This window comes from Fundulus heteroclitus, chromosome 9 (assembly GCF_011125445.2).
Source record: "Fundulus heteroclitus isolate FHET01 chromosome 9, MU-UCD_Fhet_4.1, whole genome shotgun sequence".
Classification (NCBI taxonomy): domain Eukaryota; kingdom Metazoa; phylum Chordata; class Actinopteri; order Cyprinodontiformes; family Fundulidae; genus Fundulus; species Fundulus heteroclitus.
Genome location: NC_046369.1, coordinates 37,425,055 through 37,442,710, shown reverse-complemented (window position 1 = coordinate 37,442,710; position 17,656 = coordinate 37,425,055). Strand labels below are relative to the sequence as shown.

The 17,656-nt window shown below is 38.1% G+C and overlaps 1 protein-coding gene across 3 annotated transcripts in view; it reads right to left on the bottom strand.

The window, feature by feature from the left end:
- Positions 1 to 17,656, bottom strand: part of podn (podocan) — a 34,673-nt gene that overhangs the window by 15,268 nt on the left and 1,749 nt on the right. For 2 of the 3 annotated variants that reach the window (XM_012850241.3, XM_021309380.2), the window contains exons 2-7: positions 16,289 to 16,573; positions 16,067 to 16,160; positions 11,077 to 11,141; positions 3,284 to 3,393; positions 3,041 to 3,197; positions 234 to 349 (exon numbers count right to left, since the gene is read on the bottom strand). In XM_012850241.3, the coding sequence (XP_012705695.2) occupies positions 234 to 349; positions 3,041 to 3,197; positions 3,284 to 3,393; positions 11,077 to 11,141; positions 16,067 to 16,160; positions 16,289 to 16,552 (806 nt within the window). In that variant the 5' untranslated portion in view covers positions 16,553 to 16,573. The remainder of the gene's footprint in view (positions 1 to 233; positions 350 to 3,040; positions 3,198 to 3,283; positions 3,394 to 11,076; positions 11,142 to 16,066; positions 16,161 to 16,288; positions 16,574 to 17,656) is intronic. The other variant, XM_036141611.1, reaches the window with a different exon arrangement.

Genomic DNA, 17,656 nt, shown 5'->3' with positions numbered 1-17,656 from the left:
TGCCAAACTATCCACAGTTCAGATTTGTTTTTGAATAATTTTGAAGCCTAATGCTGTAGACTTGTTAGTTTTGCAACCCATTCAGTTTTGGGCATTGACCTGTTTCTGTGATGTGAGAAAGCATGCTGTTGTATTCTTTCTTTTAGTTATAAAAATACATAGTATGAACATGTTGAACAAAGATAATGGAATATTTGAATTGCTTGATCTTGTGAGTAACATGCTCATCTTACCTGAAAGTCTCATTGTCAATCCCATCATTGGTGAGAAGGTTGTTCTGGAGATAAAGTTCTCTAAGGTTTCGCAAATCCTCAAAGGCCCCTTTTGGGATTTTCTCCACCCTGTTACTCTGTAACATAAGGATAATCTTTGTTTATATTTAAAAAAAAAAATCTAAGAAAAATTTGTAATAAAATGGTACCACTCCAAAAATTGATTTGGGTTCTCCTTTAACCATAAAATGACAGCAACATGTTGCTGCCACTCTTGCATGTCTCTGCTGGGATGGTGTTTTAAGATTTACCAGCTTTACTCTTTTTTACAAATGACACAATAGTCATTACTGTCAAATATTTCAGTTTTAGAGTTATCAGACCATAGGACATGTGTTTTATAAAATGTAAGACTTTGTTCCTGTGTAAAAACAAAAAAAAGTCTCCCAAAGAGTCGGGTAGAATGACACAAGCCCTTTCTTCCAAAGAAAACTATACATTTCTTTGGAAGTTTTGGGTGGTTACATTTCTATAACCACCAGAAACTTGTAAAGGAATGAGTAATGGTCTAATGAACACAAATGTGACACATTTTTAAAACAAAGTTTGAAAAAAAGACAACATGGCACATCCATAAAAAAACATCACAACCCCTTTGAAATTGTGATGGTGCCAGAATCCTGCTTAGTGGGCCCTGCTCTGGAGATTAACTAGATTTTTGTCAACATGGATAATGTTATGAACTGTGCTAAATGTCTTTTTTTTTTTTTTTTTTGCACTGGTGGCTGTAAATAAAAGTAGACTGACAGGAAAAGGGTGACATGCAGCAAAGATTTACAGGCCAGAGTTGAACCCAGGATGGCTGCATCGAGGACTAAGGCCTCCGTATATGGGTCACGTGTGCCACACCTGCACCAGTGGCAGGCCCCTAAATGTAATTTTTTATCTAAAACATTCACATCTGCTAACCCTGAAGAAGAGGGAATGTATTTTTAGCATCACCGACGCATACATCAGAACAAACAAAATGTTTAAAAAAAGATCTAAATGATAGCTTTACAATGGCTTATCCTAACTTCAGCTCTAACTGACAGAAGTTCTGCTCGGTCACCAGAAGAGGACTAGCTATGTTCACACAAGGCAAAGGAGTGTGGATAGATATTACCAAGTCCAGATGTAGGATTCTGAAAGATCTCTATAAAAATTAAATGCTGAAATGAAATCAAAAGTACTTCAACTAGATATCAGGGTAGGGTCTACACGCTTATCTGATCAGGTTGTTGTGCCACGATCCTGAGTTGTTTGGTAATGGTTTTCACTTGGGTTTATGTTTCTCAGTGTTTTATTGATCATGTTCTACAGGTTCTGTATGGTTCACCTTTTTCTGTTCATTATGTTTTAGAGTTATCCATTTTAGATAATTTTTATTTCCCCTGTTATTCATTGTTCTGTGTACATTAATTTTACTCTGTTTTATTCCTATCATGTTTTGTTTTTATCTGTTAGATTCTCATTTTCTCTGCTCTACTGTTTCATATTCTGTTTCCACTCTCAGCCACTGCCAACTTTATCAGTGTCATTCAGTCCACCATTGGTCTCCTTATTTTCATCTGCACCATGGTATGCTGGACAGGTTCAGTCACTCCTCACAAGTGAATACCATGTCATGTCTGCAACAAGCCTGCAGATGTCCATGTCTGTTTCTGTTAACATCATGTCTGGAAGTAAGTTTCATTTTATTCAATAAACTTCTCAACTCACCATGCTCCTTCTGCCTGCCTTTCCGCACTTGGGTCTGACTTCATAAACTTATCTTGACATGCTATGTTTAAATTTCTTTCCATCCTTTAAATTCTTCCCTCCTACAGCTTTGCTTTCCAGTTCAGTTGTACAGGATACTTGATACATTAGCAGTAGACATTTTTTTTGTAAAGGTTTACAGTTATGTTATGTTTGTCATAAAATCCTGATATTTTAGCTGAGGTTTTTGGACATTTGATATATATTGTCTCTACAAAAATGTTTGCATTTAGGTATGCAAGCATTCAAGGCTGGCCATTTAGCAGCAGATAAATACATGCTAGATAAATAGCAGAGAAAGGCCATGTATACATCTACCACATTCAAGAAAAAATGCTAAGCACAATGGATTGTCAGATTCCAACTTTTCTAGGTGCAGATCAAGTGAATAAAGAGCCAATCACCATCATCCTCAAAGGTAAAAACTTGTAGAAATCAAATGTCTTGGGTGAAGAACAAATTATGATCATGATCATACCTACATAACTAATTAGATGATATAATTTCCCTTTCATTCCCTTCAAAAGTTTTGATTTTAGGATGTTCAAACACCTTTTTGTCCCTTTAGTGCATCATGGGCTTAGATTTGCTTGCATTTAACTTTAACAAATTTTGTAATAATAAATGAACATAAGAACATAAAACCTAAATCCAAGGTTCTGTTCTGCTAATAGAGATTAATAGATAATTGTATCATCTGCATAATACTGATTCTGGATTTGCTATGTAGATTTTGCTATCATCGCTGCTATCACCCTGTCCCACTTTGGACCCTACATGTATTTGATCATTGTAGTAAACTATTACTACCACATTCAGCCCACTGCATTCTTAATACACCACCAGAAGACCTCGCCAGAAGTGATCCATGTTCAGTCTGACTAAGTGACATCTAGTAGGATCTTCAGCTACTGTAAAGGCTCCCTAATATTTAAATGCATTGATAAGCAGTAATGTATTTCAGTTTATTTTGTATTGAAAAGATATATAACTAAAAACTAAAGCTTTTGTTGTTCAATGTGTGAGACCTTCAGATGAAGGCGGAGAAGACTGGATGGCAGATTGTTGGGAACAACCCTCAGAAAGTTACTGGAAATGGTGAGGATCTCCAGAGTGTCAGAAGCATTGAACATGTGATCAGGAAGTCCCTCATCTGTCAGCTTGTTGTTATGGAGATACACAGACCTAGGAGCCATGACACACATGGGATATGTTTTACCAAACATACCTCACAAAAAAGGGTAGAATCACACAGACATATATATTGGTACCTCAGTTTTGGTTTATGACCAAATGTGTATGGGTAGATTCTTGAAAGCTGATTAGCAGCAAAATCAGCACTGACCAAAGATGATGGCAGGACTCTCGGTGCAGAGGTGAGCTGCAAGCACATCAGAGAATGAGTGAGACAATGTTGCAACAACAACAAAAATATTCCATGGATGTAATGTAGTTCAGGGCGTCTATTTTGATAAAGTTATTTTTTTGATAAAGCTTATGATGATGTTCTGTTTCAGACGGTGTTGGAAAGAGTAAAAGTCAGAGGGATGTTCTCTTATTTTGCCAGCACATACAGCTAGTTATTAATAGTTTCTATATTAACTTGATTCTTTATTTTATTATTAACAGTTAACTTTAAAATGAGGAGAATAAAACTGGCCTTACTAGAGGTGCTGACTGTATTTCAAAGGCCAAAGACCTCCACATGGACATAAACATGAGCCAGACCCTTGAACATCAAAACCATACCATAAATTACTGTAAGTTGGCTACACATCTAAGGTTGATAAGAAAAAGTGACAGAAAAGTGAGTCACATAATAGAATCACATTTCTCCTTTCACAGGACTCAGCTGAAATTTCCTGATGCTGTGCCATAAACACCTCTTTGCTAGGCTCAAAAAGGTGTTTCTCCAGCAAGCTTATAACATAAATGCTAAAAGTCTCATGATGTGCTGGCTTGTGCCGTTAGCTTTTGGTTAAGATCCTTTTGTCTCCTTTTAGGTCCCTCCTTCACTCTTCTGTTCAAGTCCTCGCCCAGCCACTCTGTGTTTGCCTCATAGCTTCAGAAATTGAGAAAAATGAACATTGGATAGAGTATGAAATATGGAGGACATGCTGGTGGAGCCCTGTTGAGCCCCTTTAAGGACAGCCCCTGGGGGTTGACCAGCACAGGTGGAGACCGTTTGCTCCAAACAAAACCCTGTTTCAGCTAGAAAAAGTCCTCTTTTCAACCCGCTACCTACCACAGCAGCACATGAGAGATGTGTGTGATTGTCCAATTTGCTAGCAAAGCGGTCAACTCTCTTCAAACTTTAATTAAAAGCTAAAAACGGTCTGCTTCCTATGAAATCAATGACCATAGGAGGCAGTCACAGAGACAAGCTTGTCTGTGATCCTTCTCTCTGAGTTTTGCAGGAAAGAGTGGAGTTCTCAGCAAAGGTTTCCCCATAGCGCCTGGAGCTGAAGCAAGCGCCGCCCACCCAACCAGGTGGCTCAACCAAATGACCCGGGCTTTAAGCATCATGAGTTATGTGCCCTCCGACACTTTGTATTATTACTATTATTATTATTATTATTATTATTATTATTATTATTATTGTTATTATTATTATTATTATTATTATTATTATTATTATTATTATTATTATTATTATTATTGTTATTATTATTATTATTATTGTTGTTGTTGTTGTTGTTGTTATTATTATTAAGTGTTAAATAATGTCACTGATGACTTGTGAACAGACTTTTGTTCTGTATTTTCTTGTAATTCTTGTAACAATAGAAGCTTTGAAGAAAAAAAAAAGATAGAAGCTTCCATTAAAACAGCCTTAACAAAAGGGTTGGGGTTAAGGAAACTACTAAATGAAATACTTCTACACTCCCTGAATGAATATTATGAAAAATATTATGCACACTTCTCGCTAGAAATGTCATCAAAATCCATATAAATGCTGTTGTTTTCTTTAAATGCTGAGTTTTCCACATAAAGTTCAGGGTCCTTTTCTATATCACCTCTTCTATGTTCTTGAACTAAATCTCACACCACGGTCACTCTAAGACCTCTGTGCTCTGAGGCCTCTAAACATTATATCAACAATGTTGTGCCGCTAAGTGAGTAATTACCCAAAGAAGGATCCTGTATTACAATATGAGATATATATTGTTAAACAGTTTCTAATTTTGAGATATTCTATTTGAATTCTGCCTCTACATGTATAAATAAGTGGCTGCCCTTAAAAACTTATCAGTAAAAAAAATAACATTCCTGTCTCAATCACTGATTCCTATACAAGGTCTTATCACCTCCAACTACTTTGGGTGAAATATTAACCTAAATACAGGATTTATTTAATTATTGAAAGCTTTTGATTCTGTGTTCAAAACTTCACTTTGATGTTGGCAGCAAAGAGTGTAAAATGTGAATTAGGTTGTTCATTTGAAGACGTTTTCCAAACAAAAGAGTTTTGTCTATATAACACCTTTTCTGCATGAATTATATCCAAATCAAAGCACTTCTTCTTGTTGTCTTCTGATAGCTGTGAGTTAGATAGAGTAGTCCAGAGCGGTATGCCTGAAAAAATCTGAATATCTTGAAAAAGTTCAATATGCTTCAATTCAGAAAGGGAAAACTCATGTCATATAGATTCATTACACACAATGAATTCTTTCTTGTAATTTTGATGATTATTGCTTACAGATAATAAAAACTCATAATTAATTGTCAAAGAAAATAAGAAAATTATATATTATTATGTAATATTATCAGTTAATATTACTTTATAAAAAATATTTTAAACTGAAATGTCAGTTTTAAAAAAAAAATTCATTTGTATACACTAAATATTTGGTGGGGGTTTGTTTTGCATGAATTACAACTAAAATGTGGGGTGGCATGGAGGAGATCAGTGCGTGGTTCTGCTGTAACGGTTGCAGATAGTGCTAACTGTACTATCTGCAACATCACATGGTCAGCTCCTTACTGCAATACATCCAACTGCTACATATACTTTCACTATTCATGCTACTTACAAATACTTGCTCAGCTCATAGGGTCTTACGCATAACTTAAAGCATAAAATTTCTTCTTGGTTTCTTGGTTTCCATCTAAATAGGTCAGGTGCAAAACGGCTGATTTCAAACATCTTCTATTCTGTGAACCATGCAACATCAGCTTTGTCCCAAAACAAAGCTCAACCAGTGGCAAAACAAATGATAAGCCCAGTACAGCCCGAACAAGCCAAGATAAAGATGGCCAGAAAGATGACACAGAAAGAGGCTACGCCAGAACTACAGGAGGATTCATCCCAGATCTCAGCAGGACAAAGAGAGGACCAAAAACCTCCATCGTCACGAACACCGGTCAAGACTGCACCCGCCTCCCCTTCTTCTCCACAAAGCCCAGAAGTTCCATTTCTTGAATTTTCTCACAACATGAACAAATTATTTAAGATTGGCCTCCAGTTGACATCCTCTCCACATAGCCATTCTGCTGTGACTAAACCAGCATCTTCCAAAGACCTCAGAGCCTCAGATCCTGCTCCTCTACGTATCACGGAACATTCTGGTGCTCAGGACCTCCAGATTACTTTGCTGTGATACACACCGGGCCCTGGCAGCACGTTTATCAGACATGACAGTTTCCAGCATCAGCTTGGGCCTTTTGTCGGAGATTACGGAATATCTGTGATGATACGTGGCAGAAATAAAAAAAACAAAAGGATAAACAGGAACAAACACTTAAAAATCATAAACTGTCAGATGCAACCTGTCACAGAGACATCACCAACCACTAAGTCATATAAACTGGGTTTATTAAACATTAGATCTCTGTCAGGAAAATCCCTTTTAATTAATGACTTCATTATTGACAATAATCTTGATGTAATGTTTTTAACAGAAACATGGTTACATGAATTTAGTGAAGCATCTATTCTGTTGGAGTCAACACCTCCAAACTACAATTTTCTTTGTGAAAGCAGACAGCAAAGGAAAGGTGGAGGAGTGACAACATTGTTTAATGATTCACTAAAGTGTAAAAAGGTGTTTTTGGGAAAATTCGACTCTTTTGAACATTTGGCTCTCCAGGTAAAGAGCCCGGTACGAACTATGTTTCTGAATGTTTACAGGCCTCCTAAGTCCAAATCAAACTTTTTTAATGATTTTAGTGACCTCTTGTCTGTGATATGTGTTGATTATGACTGTTTAATTATTGTGGGAGACTTCAACTTTCACGTTGACAACCCTGAAGACAGAAGTGCAAAAGAACTGTGTGACACACTTAGAAACTTTGGTTTAACTCAACATGTTAAACAGCCAACACACAAACGGGGACATATTTTAGACCTGATCATCACTAAAGGTCTAAAGATTTCTAAGGTCAATGTAACTGATGTTGTCCTATCTGATCATTTCTCTGTTACCTTTGAAAGCATAATGTCCAGTGACTCATTTAGCCAAAGGGACATCATAAGAAAACGCACCTTTAAGGACAATGCCACGGAAACTTTTATTCAAGCTTACTCTGATACTTCAACCTTGGGCTGCAACTCAGTAGATGAGCTAGTAGATAACTTTCAGTCTAAAGTCTCAGACATCACTGACTGCATTGCTCCAGTTAAAGTGAAGGTTCTTTCCGGGAAGAAAAAATCTCCTTGGAGAAATGCTCCATCAGTTAGAGGTGAAAAAAGGGAATGTCGAAAAGCTGAACGCAGGTGGAGAAAGACCAGACTGCAGGTTCACTATGACATTTATAAAGAAAGACTTTACAGATATAACTTACAACTGAAAAATGCAAGAGAATCATTCTTCTCTGAGATCATCAAGAAAAACATAAATAATGCTCGTGTCTTATTTTCCACAGTCGACAGGTTAACAAATCCTCCTGTGTCCGTGACTTCTGAACTCCACTCCACCAGCGCCTGCAATGAATTTGCTAACTTTACTGAGAAAATCATAAAAATTAGAGGATCACTTTGTACTTCCATATTAACACCAGAACCAATGCTGTATTCAGCTAAAACTATTTCTGACAAAATGTCCCATTTCAGCCAAATAAACTACAGAAGCTTAGAGCAGATCATTCAGCAGCTAAGTTCCTCCTCCTGCTGCCTTGATGTTCTCCCCGCAGCTTTCTTTAAAAAAAGTTTTGACTCAGATAATAAACGCGTCCCTTCTGTCAGGTGTTTTCCCCCAGTCCCTAAAAACAGCAGTTATCAAACCACTGCTGAAAAAGAACAATTTAGACAAACTTCTACTCCAGAACTACAGGCCCATCTCAAACCTCCCCTTTATCAGTAAGATTATTGAAAAAGCTGTGTTTCAACAATTAAACACCTTCTTAACAACGACCAGCCGATTTGATGTATTCCAGTCTGGCTTCCAGTTCAGGCACTGAGTAAATGCCTAGAAGAAATCAATGCCTGGATGTGCCAAAATTTTCTTCAATTGAATAAAAACAAAACAGAAGTAATAATCTTTGGACCAATAGAGGAGAGATCAAAAGTTAGCACACAGCTTCAGTCGCTTCAGCTAAAAACCACTAATCAGGCCTGAAATCTGGGTGTAGTGATGGACTCAGACCTGAACCTCCAAAAGCATCTAAAGACAATTACAAGGTCGGCTTTCTATCACTTGAAGAACATTTCCAGGATTAAAGGACTAATGTCTTAGCAGGATCTGGAAAAACTAATCCATGCGTTTATTTTTAGTAGAATTGATTACTGCAACGGTGTTTTCACAGGTCTGCCTAAAAAGTGGATCAGACAGCTGCAGCTGATCCAGAACGCTGCTGCCCGCGTCCTCACTAAGACTAAGAAAGTAGAGCACATAACCCAGTTCTAAGTCCTTACACTGGCTCCCTGTATCTCAGAGAATAGACTTTAAAATACTTCTGTTAGTCTATAAATCCCTGAATGGCTCAGCACCTAAATACATCACAGACTTGTTATCAGCGTATCAACCCTCCAGACCACTCAGGTCTTCTGGCTCCAGCCTGCTCTGTATACCTAGAACCAGAACTAAACACGGAGAAGCAGCATTTAGTTTCTATGCTCCACTTATCTGGAACAAACTTCCAGAAAATTGTAAAAGTGCTGAAAGCCTGAGTTCCTTTAAATCAAGATTAAAAACACATTTGTTTAGGATTGCCTTTGACTGTTCTAGTTAAACTGTTCTACTGAAACATCATTAGTTCAACTTTTTTTTTTTAGTCCAACTGTTTTTAATGTTCTATTTTGTTTCTACATTTTATTCCTACACGCTTTTATTCCATTTTATTTTCCAATATTTTAATCATGTAAAGCACTTTGCATTGTCTCTGTACTGAATTGTGCTATATAAATAAATTTGCCTTGCCTTCTTTTTTTTTCTGGTTTGCTGCTACATTCCTAACTTTGCCTGCAAGCTGAATTCTCCCTGTATTTGTGTGTTCGCAAACACACAAGAATCCATCTTATACCACTCCAGCTTTAACCGCTTGTGACTAAACCAAAAATGGTTTGAGCCAATCATGTTACAGTATTGGGGTTTAAGGCGGGACATACCGCTGCGACATGACCAGGTGCCGACGAGCCCACAGCTGAACCAACAGAGAACAGGCTCTCAGGCGCATGGACAAAGGTCATTAAACAGACCACGAGGCTATCAAGCTCTGTTTAATGACATTCCTCATCCTGCCACAATGAAGACAGCAGATAGGCCCAATCGTGACAATAATCTCTATGAGGTTCAAGCCAGGTCAGTGTGCTGGCCAGTCAATAACAGTAACACCATGGTCATTGATCCCACTTTTGGTACCTTTGGCATTGTGGGGTGGTGCCGAGTCCTGCTGGAAAATAAAATCAATATCTCCATAAAGCTTGTCAGCAGTAGAAAGCATGGAGTAATGTGGATTACGTTCTTCTCTCCACTCTGGGACATTGATTTCCAAATGAAATGCAAACTTTATTTTCATTTGAAAAAATGACTCTGGACCATTGAACAAAAGTCCAGTTCTTTTTCTCCTTAGTCAAAGATGCTATTGATGAAGTCCTGAGTTTATCAGGGGCTTGACACGAAGAATGCCTTGTGAAGCTCCCTCAAATTTTTGAGTGCATCATTTGCTACCACACTTGTTCCTTCTTGTTAATTTTCTGTTGTTATGCTTGGATACAGAACTACAACCAGCTTCCTCAGCAGGAACCTTAGTGCCTTCTCCTCCTTGCGTAGGGTGTCAATGACTGTCTCCTGGACATCTGTCGAGTCAGCAGTCTTGATTGTGTCACCTACTGACCGAGACTGAGAGCCTGTTTAAAGGCTCATTAAAAGTTTGCAGGTGTTTTGAGTTTATTAGGATGTGACACCATAAATTTGAAATATTTAACTTTTTCACAATGTTCAAATTTCCAGACAAAATGAAGATCAGTAACCCATAATCATCCAAATTCCAAGAAATACATTTTTGAAATATTTCCCTCTGTGCTTAGTGAATCTATATGAGTTTCACTTTCTGAATTGATTCACAAAAGATTGAACTTTTTCACAATATTCCATCTTTTTGAGATGTACCTGTAGTCAGTGTTGTTTCAGATATTTACAATAACTTAGTGGCATCATAGCTAAAAAGAACATATATTTCCCTTTAATAAAACAAAGCTTTCAGCAATGCTAAAATGTATAAAATGGTAGAGAATATAGAACGCAGAGAAGCATTTCTGAGATTAGATATTCATTTAGAGCTTTCTCCTTAATGACATGGTTTATGCATTAAAGTAACACGGATGTCTTTGAGGCTTAGCAAGCACTTAAAAATCCTCTATTCTTCCTGCATCCTGTTTTCCTATTGGTCCCCTACGGACACAAATCTGTCCATCCTTTCGCTCTCCCTCGCCATGTTCAGAAAGGTCAGAAACATTTTTAGCTTTGACCAGCTGGATCAGTCTTACAAAGTAATCACGGGACATAAGCTATCATTGTCTGCCCATCACAACAAAATGGGCAAGTCATGTGGAGGACACAGAAACAAACATTTTATCGTGCTGTGTGATAAATCTGGACAGTAAAAATGTTGGTGTGTGACTCACCTTGTTGTTTGCCAGGTATAAATAAGCCAGCTCTTCGAGCATCTCAAAACCTTCATCTTCAAGGCCTATAAAAGCATACAAAATGGTCAGTTAATATAAAAATCCCAAATGCCAAACAAATAAATGGATTGTCATAAAAAAAACAACAACATGAATCAATCTGTTTACATGTGGATGGACCCCATCACTTCTAAATAAGATGCTTATTTAAAGACGTATCGAGAGATGGTAACAAATTCTGAAATATGTCAGTCAGAGAAAATGACATAAGTGTTGAAAATCACAAAGCTTTTCAACACTTAATCCTGGTTAGGAAAATCAAAATGTCACAGAAAGTGCTGTGCATAAGCACTTTTGTCAAGCTAATGGTTTCAGATCAGACAATTTCAAAGAAACTCAGTAAATGAAAAAATGCAGTTTAAAGATGACACATCCTGACTCTACATGAAAATGCAATTGCTCCTTGGTTCCCTCGCCTCACCGAGGATTGATAACTGCCAGTAGAGTTAAGACATCCCTTTAATACTTTAGAACCTGCCTAACAACACAAACTAGGCTTAAAGTTTTCAAAAAGCAACACATTTTACACAACTTCATTATCAGTGGGTGGTGTTAATGACTTTAGTTCACTCTGCAGATGGACTTGCTCACTGAAAATAACATTAACCTTCTACATGATAAGTAGTTAACACTTTAACTTCAACATTCACCTTTTGACATGTCAAAACAACTGACAATATTTCATATTTTGTACTGAGAGTAAAATTTGCTATTCAAATTCATGTTTCTCAGTAAGTCTGATTAAGTATTTTTTTATGTTTTTGTTATTCATTCAGATCTGAACTGTGGGAAAAAAAATGCCCTAGACCCCACCTCGTTTTCTTGGCTTTAGAATCAGGTTGCTTTATATAACAAGGAATTTGACCTCTGTTCCACTTTGCTCTCATTGACAACAGTTGAAGTGCAATATACAAAAAGGAAAAATAGAACATATTTGTCTTGGAAATATGAATATATACATTTTCAACAAAAGAGGAAGTCATGGCTGGACGGGTGCAAATAAGCGCGGCACTGATACTGATCTGGGTACTGTGCTAAAGGTTCTTCAGCTTGACATTCTGGAGGAAGAAACTGTCTCTGTGGTGGCTGTTTTGTATTAATAGTGCTCTGTATTGATGACCGGAAGGTAACAGGCTAATCATTTTGTGTGCAGGATGTGTGAGATCCGCAGAGATCTTAGCTGCCCTTTCCTTTACCCTTGACCTTTACAAATCCTGAATGGAGGGAAGGTCAGCAACGATGAGTCTCTCTGCAGATCTAATTGTTTGTCTTAGTCTGCACCTATTCTGTTTTGTGAATGAACCAAACCACACAGTGACAGATGAACGTAGGCTGGACTGAATGACTGCAGTCCCAAAGATGACCAGCAGCTGATGTAGAGGAATGTACTTCTTGAGTTGCTGCAGGAAGTACATTCTCGGGTTCACTATGACACCTATACAGTAATTGGCCTCCAGTAATTAAGTGGAAAATTTTGGTGTAATTTTTTATCAGGACATGCCATTTAGATCCCATATTAATAAGGTTTCAAGAGTTTCCTTCATCACCTCCACAATATCGCCAAAATTAGAAACATTCTGTCCAGGGGTGATGCTGAAAAACTAGTCCATACATTTGTTACTTCAAGGCTGGACTATTGTAATTCTTTCCTATCAGAAAGTCCACACAATGCAGTTCGAAGCCTTCAGCTGATCCAAAATGTTGCAACAGGAAGGACCATATTTCTCCTATTTTAGCTTCCCTTCATTGGCTTCTTGTTAAATCCAAAATATAATTTAAAATTCTCCTTCTCACGTATAAAGCCCTTAATAATCAAGCTCCATCATATATCAGAGCTCTGATTACCCCGTATGTTCCTAACAGAGCACTTCGCTCTCAGACTGCAGGTCTGCTGGTGGTTCCTAGAGTCTGTAAAAGTAGAATGGGAGGCAGTTCCTTTAGTTATCAGGCTCCTCTCCTGTGGAACCAACTCCCAGTTTTAGTCAATTTTTTCCTCTTCATAGTAGTTATATCTGACCTGGCATTCTGTTAGCTGTGTCACCATCCAGGGGGTTCCTGGACCAATGTGTGCTTCTGTGCTTTTTGTGTTGCTCCTCTGTCTTCTCTAACGCCAGTCAGTCGAGGCAGATGACCGTTCACACTGAGCCTGGTTCTGTTTTCCTCCCTGTTAAAGGGGAGTTTTCCTCTCCACTGTTACCTCATGCATGTTCAGTATGAGGGATTGCTGCAAAGCCATGGACAATGCAGACGACTGTCCAGTGTGGCTCTACAATTTTTCAGGAGGAGTGAATGCTGCTTGTCAAGGCTCGATGCAATCTGCTGGGCTTCCTTAGATAGGAAATTTTTTTAACCAATCTGTCTGAATTATTAGATTGAACTGGCACTATATTAATAAAATTGAATTGAATTATGTGTTACCATAAAGACATTTTTTGATGAGGCAGACACCGGCTCATAATGCACATAATTACACAACACCCAGACACAACGAGACATAATCTTTCCTTTTTTAAATTATTTTTTAAACAGCTGATTGCACTGGACAACTACACTCCCTGAGGGGCTTAAGTTGTTTGTTTTGAGTTAACTTTGAATGTTAATGCTCTATTTACACTGTTATAGTTCACTGAAACTTCATTAGATCCAGTTTGTAGTCCAACTTATCTTGACCTGCTGCTACTATTCCACTGCAATGTGCTTTCCTCTATTTGTTTTCTTACCTTATGCCCTGTTTATATACAGCACTTTAAATTATCTTGTTACTCAACTGTGCTATACAAATAAACGTTCCCTTGCTTGGCTTGCCTATGTGTGAGGACAAGCTTAGGTCCTGAGAAAGAGTGGTTCTTAGGAATCAGAAGTCGTCTACCGCAGACACACAGTGTTGTTGAGGATGATGAGGGGAAGCAGTGTTGAGGTTGTCCTCCAGAAATCATCATCATCTCCACTGTCTTGAGCAGGTTAAACTCCATATGCATCATTCTGCACCAGTGCAGAATGACGGGTAGTCCCAAGCTCAGGGAGGGAGCATTACACAATACTAGAGAATTATTGAAGGTTCGATGGAAGTTGGAGGCCAATTGGATAGCACAAGTTTGCAGGCATGTGGAGGAATTATTATAATATTATTACTATTATTATCATTAATATCGTTGTTCTGATTTTCATCCTGTCTATGTCCTATGTTCTTAGTTGTTCTTGTTAGGGTGATAGTGGTGCAGGAGCCAGGGATTTTGTCATGTAGCCTGCGGGTTGCTGGTTTGAACCACAACTCCAACTGTCTCCATCGAGTCTTTGGGCAGGTTCACCTACTTTACCTGCTACCGGTGCTCAGAGGGCCCAGTTTCGCTCATTGTCTGGCAGCCTCACTTCTGTCAGTCTGCCCCAGAGCAACAGTTGCTACAATGTAGCTTATTAACATCAGCGCATCAATATTTAAGTGTAAAGCACTTTGGGGTCCTCGAACTTCATAAAGTATTATTCAAGTTTAGACCATTTACCATTTGTAACTAATTGTAGTTTATTTCTAATTTTAATCATTCTAATGTTTTATTCATATACATTGACAGTTCTTTTTGTTTGCATTTTGGTCAGTGCCCGCTGTTTTTAAAGTGCTATGTAAAGTCAGCTTAGCTTGATTGGGTTATTATCGTGGTTGTGGCCAGAGGTGGGTAGTAACTAGTTACATTTGCTCATTTACATTTGGACTTGAGTAACTTTTGGGGCAAAATGTACTTTTAGGAGTAGTTTTACTGCACTGTACTTTTTACTTTTACTTGAGTCACATTATTACTCAGGTATTGCTACTCTTATTTGAGTAAAACTTTTGGCTACTCCACCCACTGCGAGTAACTGCATGAATAAAGAACTGACTTGTTTTAACCAAAAATGCACCAGAGAGACAAAAACATAGAGTTTAGCTTAATGTGAGACTTCTCATTTATGTACAAACTTTGTTATTTTAATGTTACATTCTATCTGCTGAGCTCATTGAGCCATTTGGAGGTCAGATGAACGTAACGTAAACAGTAGATATTGTTACTGGAAGTACTTTGCACTGTTCTAACATACTGTATATACATTAACTGCTGTAAGTATTGCTTTTAAGTTTAATGTTGAAAAAAATATTTAGAAAAGTGTTTCTTTTGTCTTTAGTGTCTTTAGTGTATTTTTTGTCTATAAAATACCAGAATTTGCACATAACCTTATGTTACTGTCAGAAATATTAAATAGTGAGCTGTTATGGTTAGTTACTCAGTACTTGAGTAGCCTTCTTACTGAATACTTTTATTCTTACATGAGTAATTTCTTGGCTGACAACTTTTTACTTTTACTTGAGTAAAAATATGTTGAAGTAGTACAATTTTTGGCTATTCTACCCACCTCTGGTTGGGGCCTCTCTATGTACAATTTAAATGTTCTCCGCATCATTGCATGTGTTCTTTCTGGGTACTCAGGCTTTCACCCACAGTTCAAAGCCATGAGGGTTAGGGTCGTTGAAGACTATAAATTGTCCTTAGATAAAAGCATGGTTGTATATCCAGTGTTTCACTGTGTTGCCTTGTAGTTAACTGGCAGCTTGTTTATGATGTGTTCTGTTTCTTGCTGATAGAGCAGACTGGCACAAGTCTCCTTGTCAGCAAAGATGGCATGGATGGACTATTTGCTGGAACAAAACGCATGTGACAAACAGCTGAACAGGGTAAGACATGACAGTGAATAAAAGAACAGCAATTCCTCTGCTTCTGACATATGGACATTGTAGATATTAACTTCAATCAGCCTAGCAGCAGAAAAGCTGCACTGATCAAAATAATAAAAAAAAAATTTTCTTGTCTTTTTAAGGTGCCCTTGGAACCATGTCTGCAGCTCGCTTCCCCTGTGAACACAGAGATCGTGGAGATTGTTTTGACTGGGTTACTGTGTTTACCCTCTGTGGTAAGCCAGTTGTTCTGGAGGTTGAGCGTCTCGAGCTGATGCAGATGGGAAATGTGCTCCACTGTTATTTCCTTGATTTTGTTGTTCTGCCATCGGGGAAGAAAACATGCAGTATTTACAATGGCTGCCTAAAGTTCAGAACTTTATCTTCTGAGCAAACTGTGAAGGGGTAGTTGTGTTGTCTGAAAGTGGTCAGCGTGTGTGTGGGTGTGACCTGCAGAGAAAGACGGCGGATCTTATCAGGCAGTTCTTCTGGGAACTCTGTAAGGTCAACTCCAGCACAGTCCACTGATCCGTCTGCTGTGCAGCTGCATTCCGATGGACATTCAGTTGTTGCCAGCGTTGCATTGTCAGCCTCCTTTACCACCTCTTCCTCCTCTTCTTCCTCGGGCTCGATAGGGGTCTGGCAACGCACCAACATCCATGCCAAGAGCATCACACAGAAAGCCTGCAGAATGGAATGCTTTGGAAAGTCCATGTCTACTGTTGAGCTGTCCTGCTGCACAAGCAAAGACAGACAAAATGTAAGCTTCAAAATGCAGTGAAAAAGCCACTATCCCTTAAATAACCACAAGCCATTACTCTATGCTGGTGGTTATTTACATTGTTATAGATCATCAAATGCATTAAAATATAGACAAAGATAAGTTGAGTAAATACAAAAGCTGTTGCCAAATTATGATGTCATTCATCAAGGGGGAAAAAAACAACCTGAGCCCATGTAGAAACCTAATTCCCTCCTAAACTTAATAAATAGTTGTGCCACCTTTGGCAGCAGCAACTACTATTAATAGTTTGTGATAAATGACACTGAGTCCTTTTTATTGGTAGGAAGGACATTTGGCCCACTCTTGTTTGAAGAATTAGTTTAATTCAGCAACACCGGAAAGTTTTCAAGCATTACCAGCCTGTCGAAGATCCTCCCACAGCATATCCATCATATTTATACACTCAAAAAAGTAACTTAGGGAGGATGTCCACTCTATGTTAACATTTCATTTCCAGCTAACAACTAAAAAGATGTTTGTTTGATTAAATTGATTTTTATCTAATAGATATGGACAACTGCCCTGGTTCACTTTTTAACGTGTATTTGGACTTGGACTAGGCCACTGCAGGACTTTCCTTCTGTTAAATGTGCTCCTTTTTTAAGAGTTGGACTTTCCGGTGTGCTTCCTACACCTGCTGTAAATTCCATGCAGAAACACAGTATTGATGCTGTCGTGGTTTATTCTGGAGTGTTAGGCCACAAACGGGACATTCATCTTCAGGATTTTCTGAAAGGCTGTATCATGTTGCACACAAGTTGGATTTTTTTGTCATTGCTTTTTGGCATATTGCAGTGGTTTTTGCCTTGGAGCTCTTTCAGTCAATCAATCCATCCATATCGAATTTACCAACTCTCCTTCAAGAAGGGGGTTTCGAACCAATGCTATAGCAAGATATCCACTTTGTTCATCCTTGAGTTTCTAGGTACTGACTAGGGACGATAATTCAATAACAATACATATCAATCGATAAACATATATCGATGACAGGAAAAAAAAAAAGGTGAATAAAAAGATCACTGGAATAACAGCTT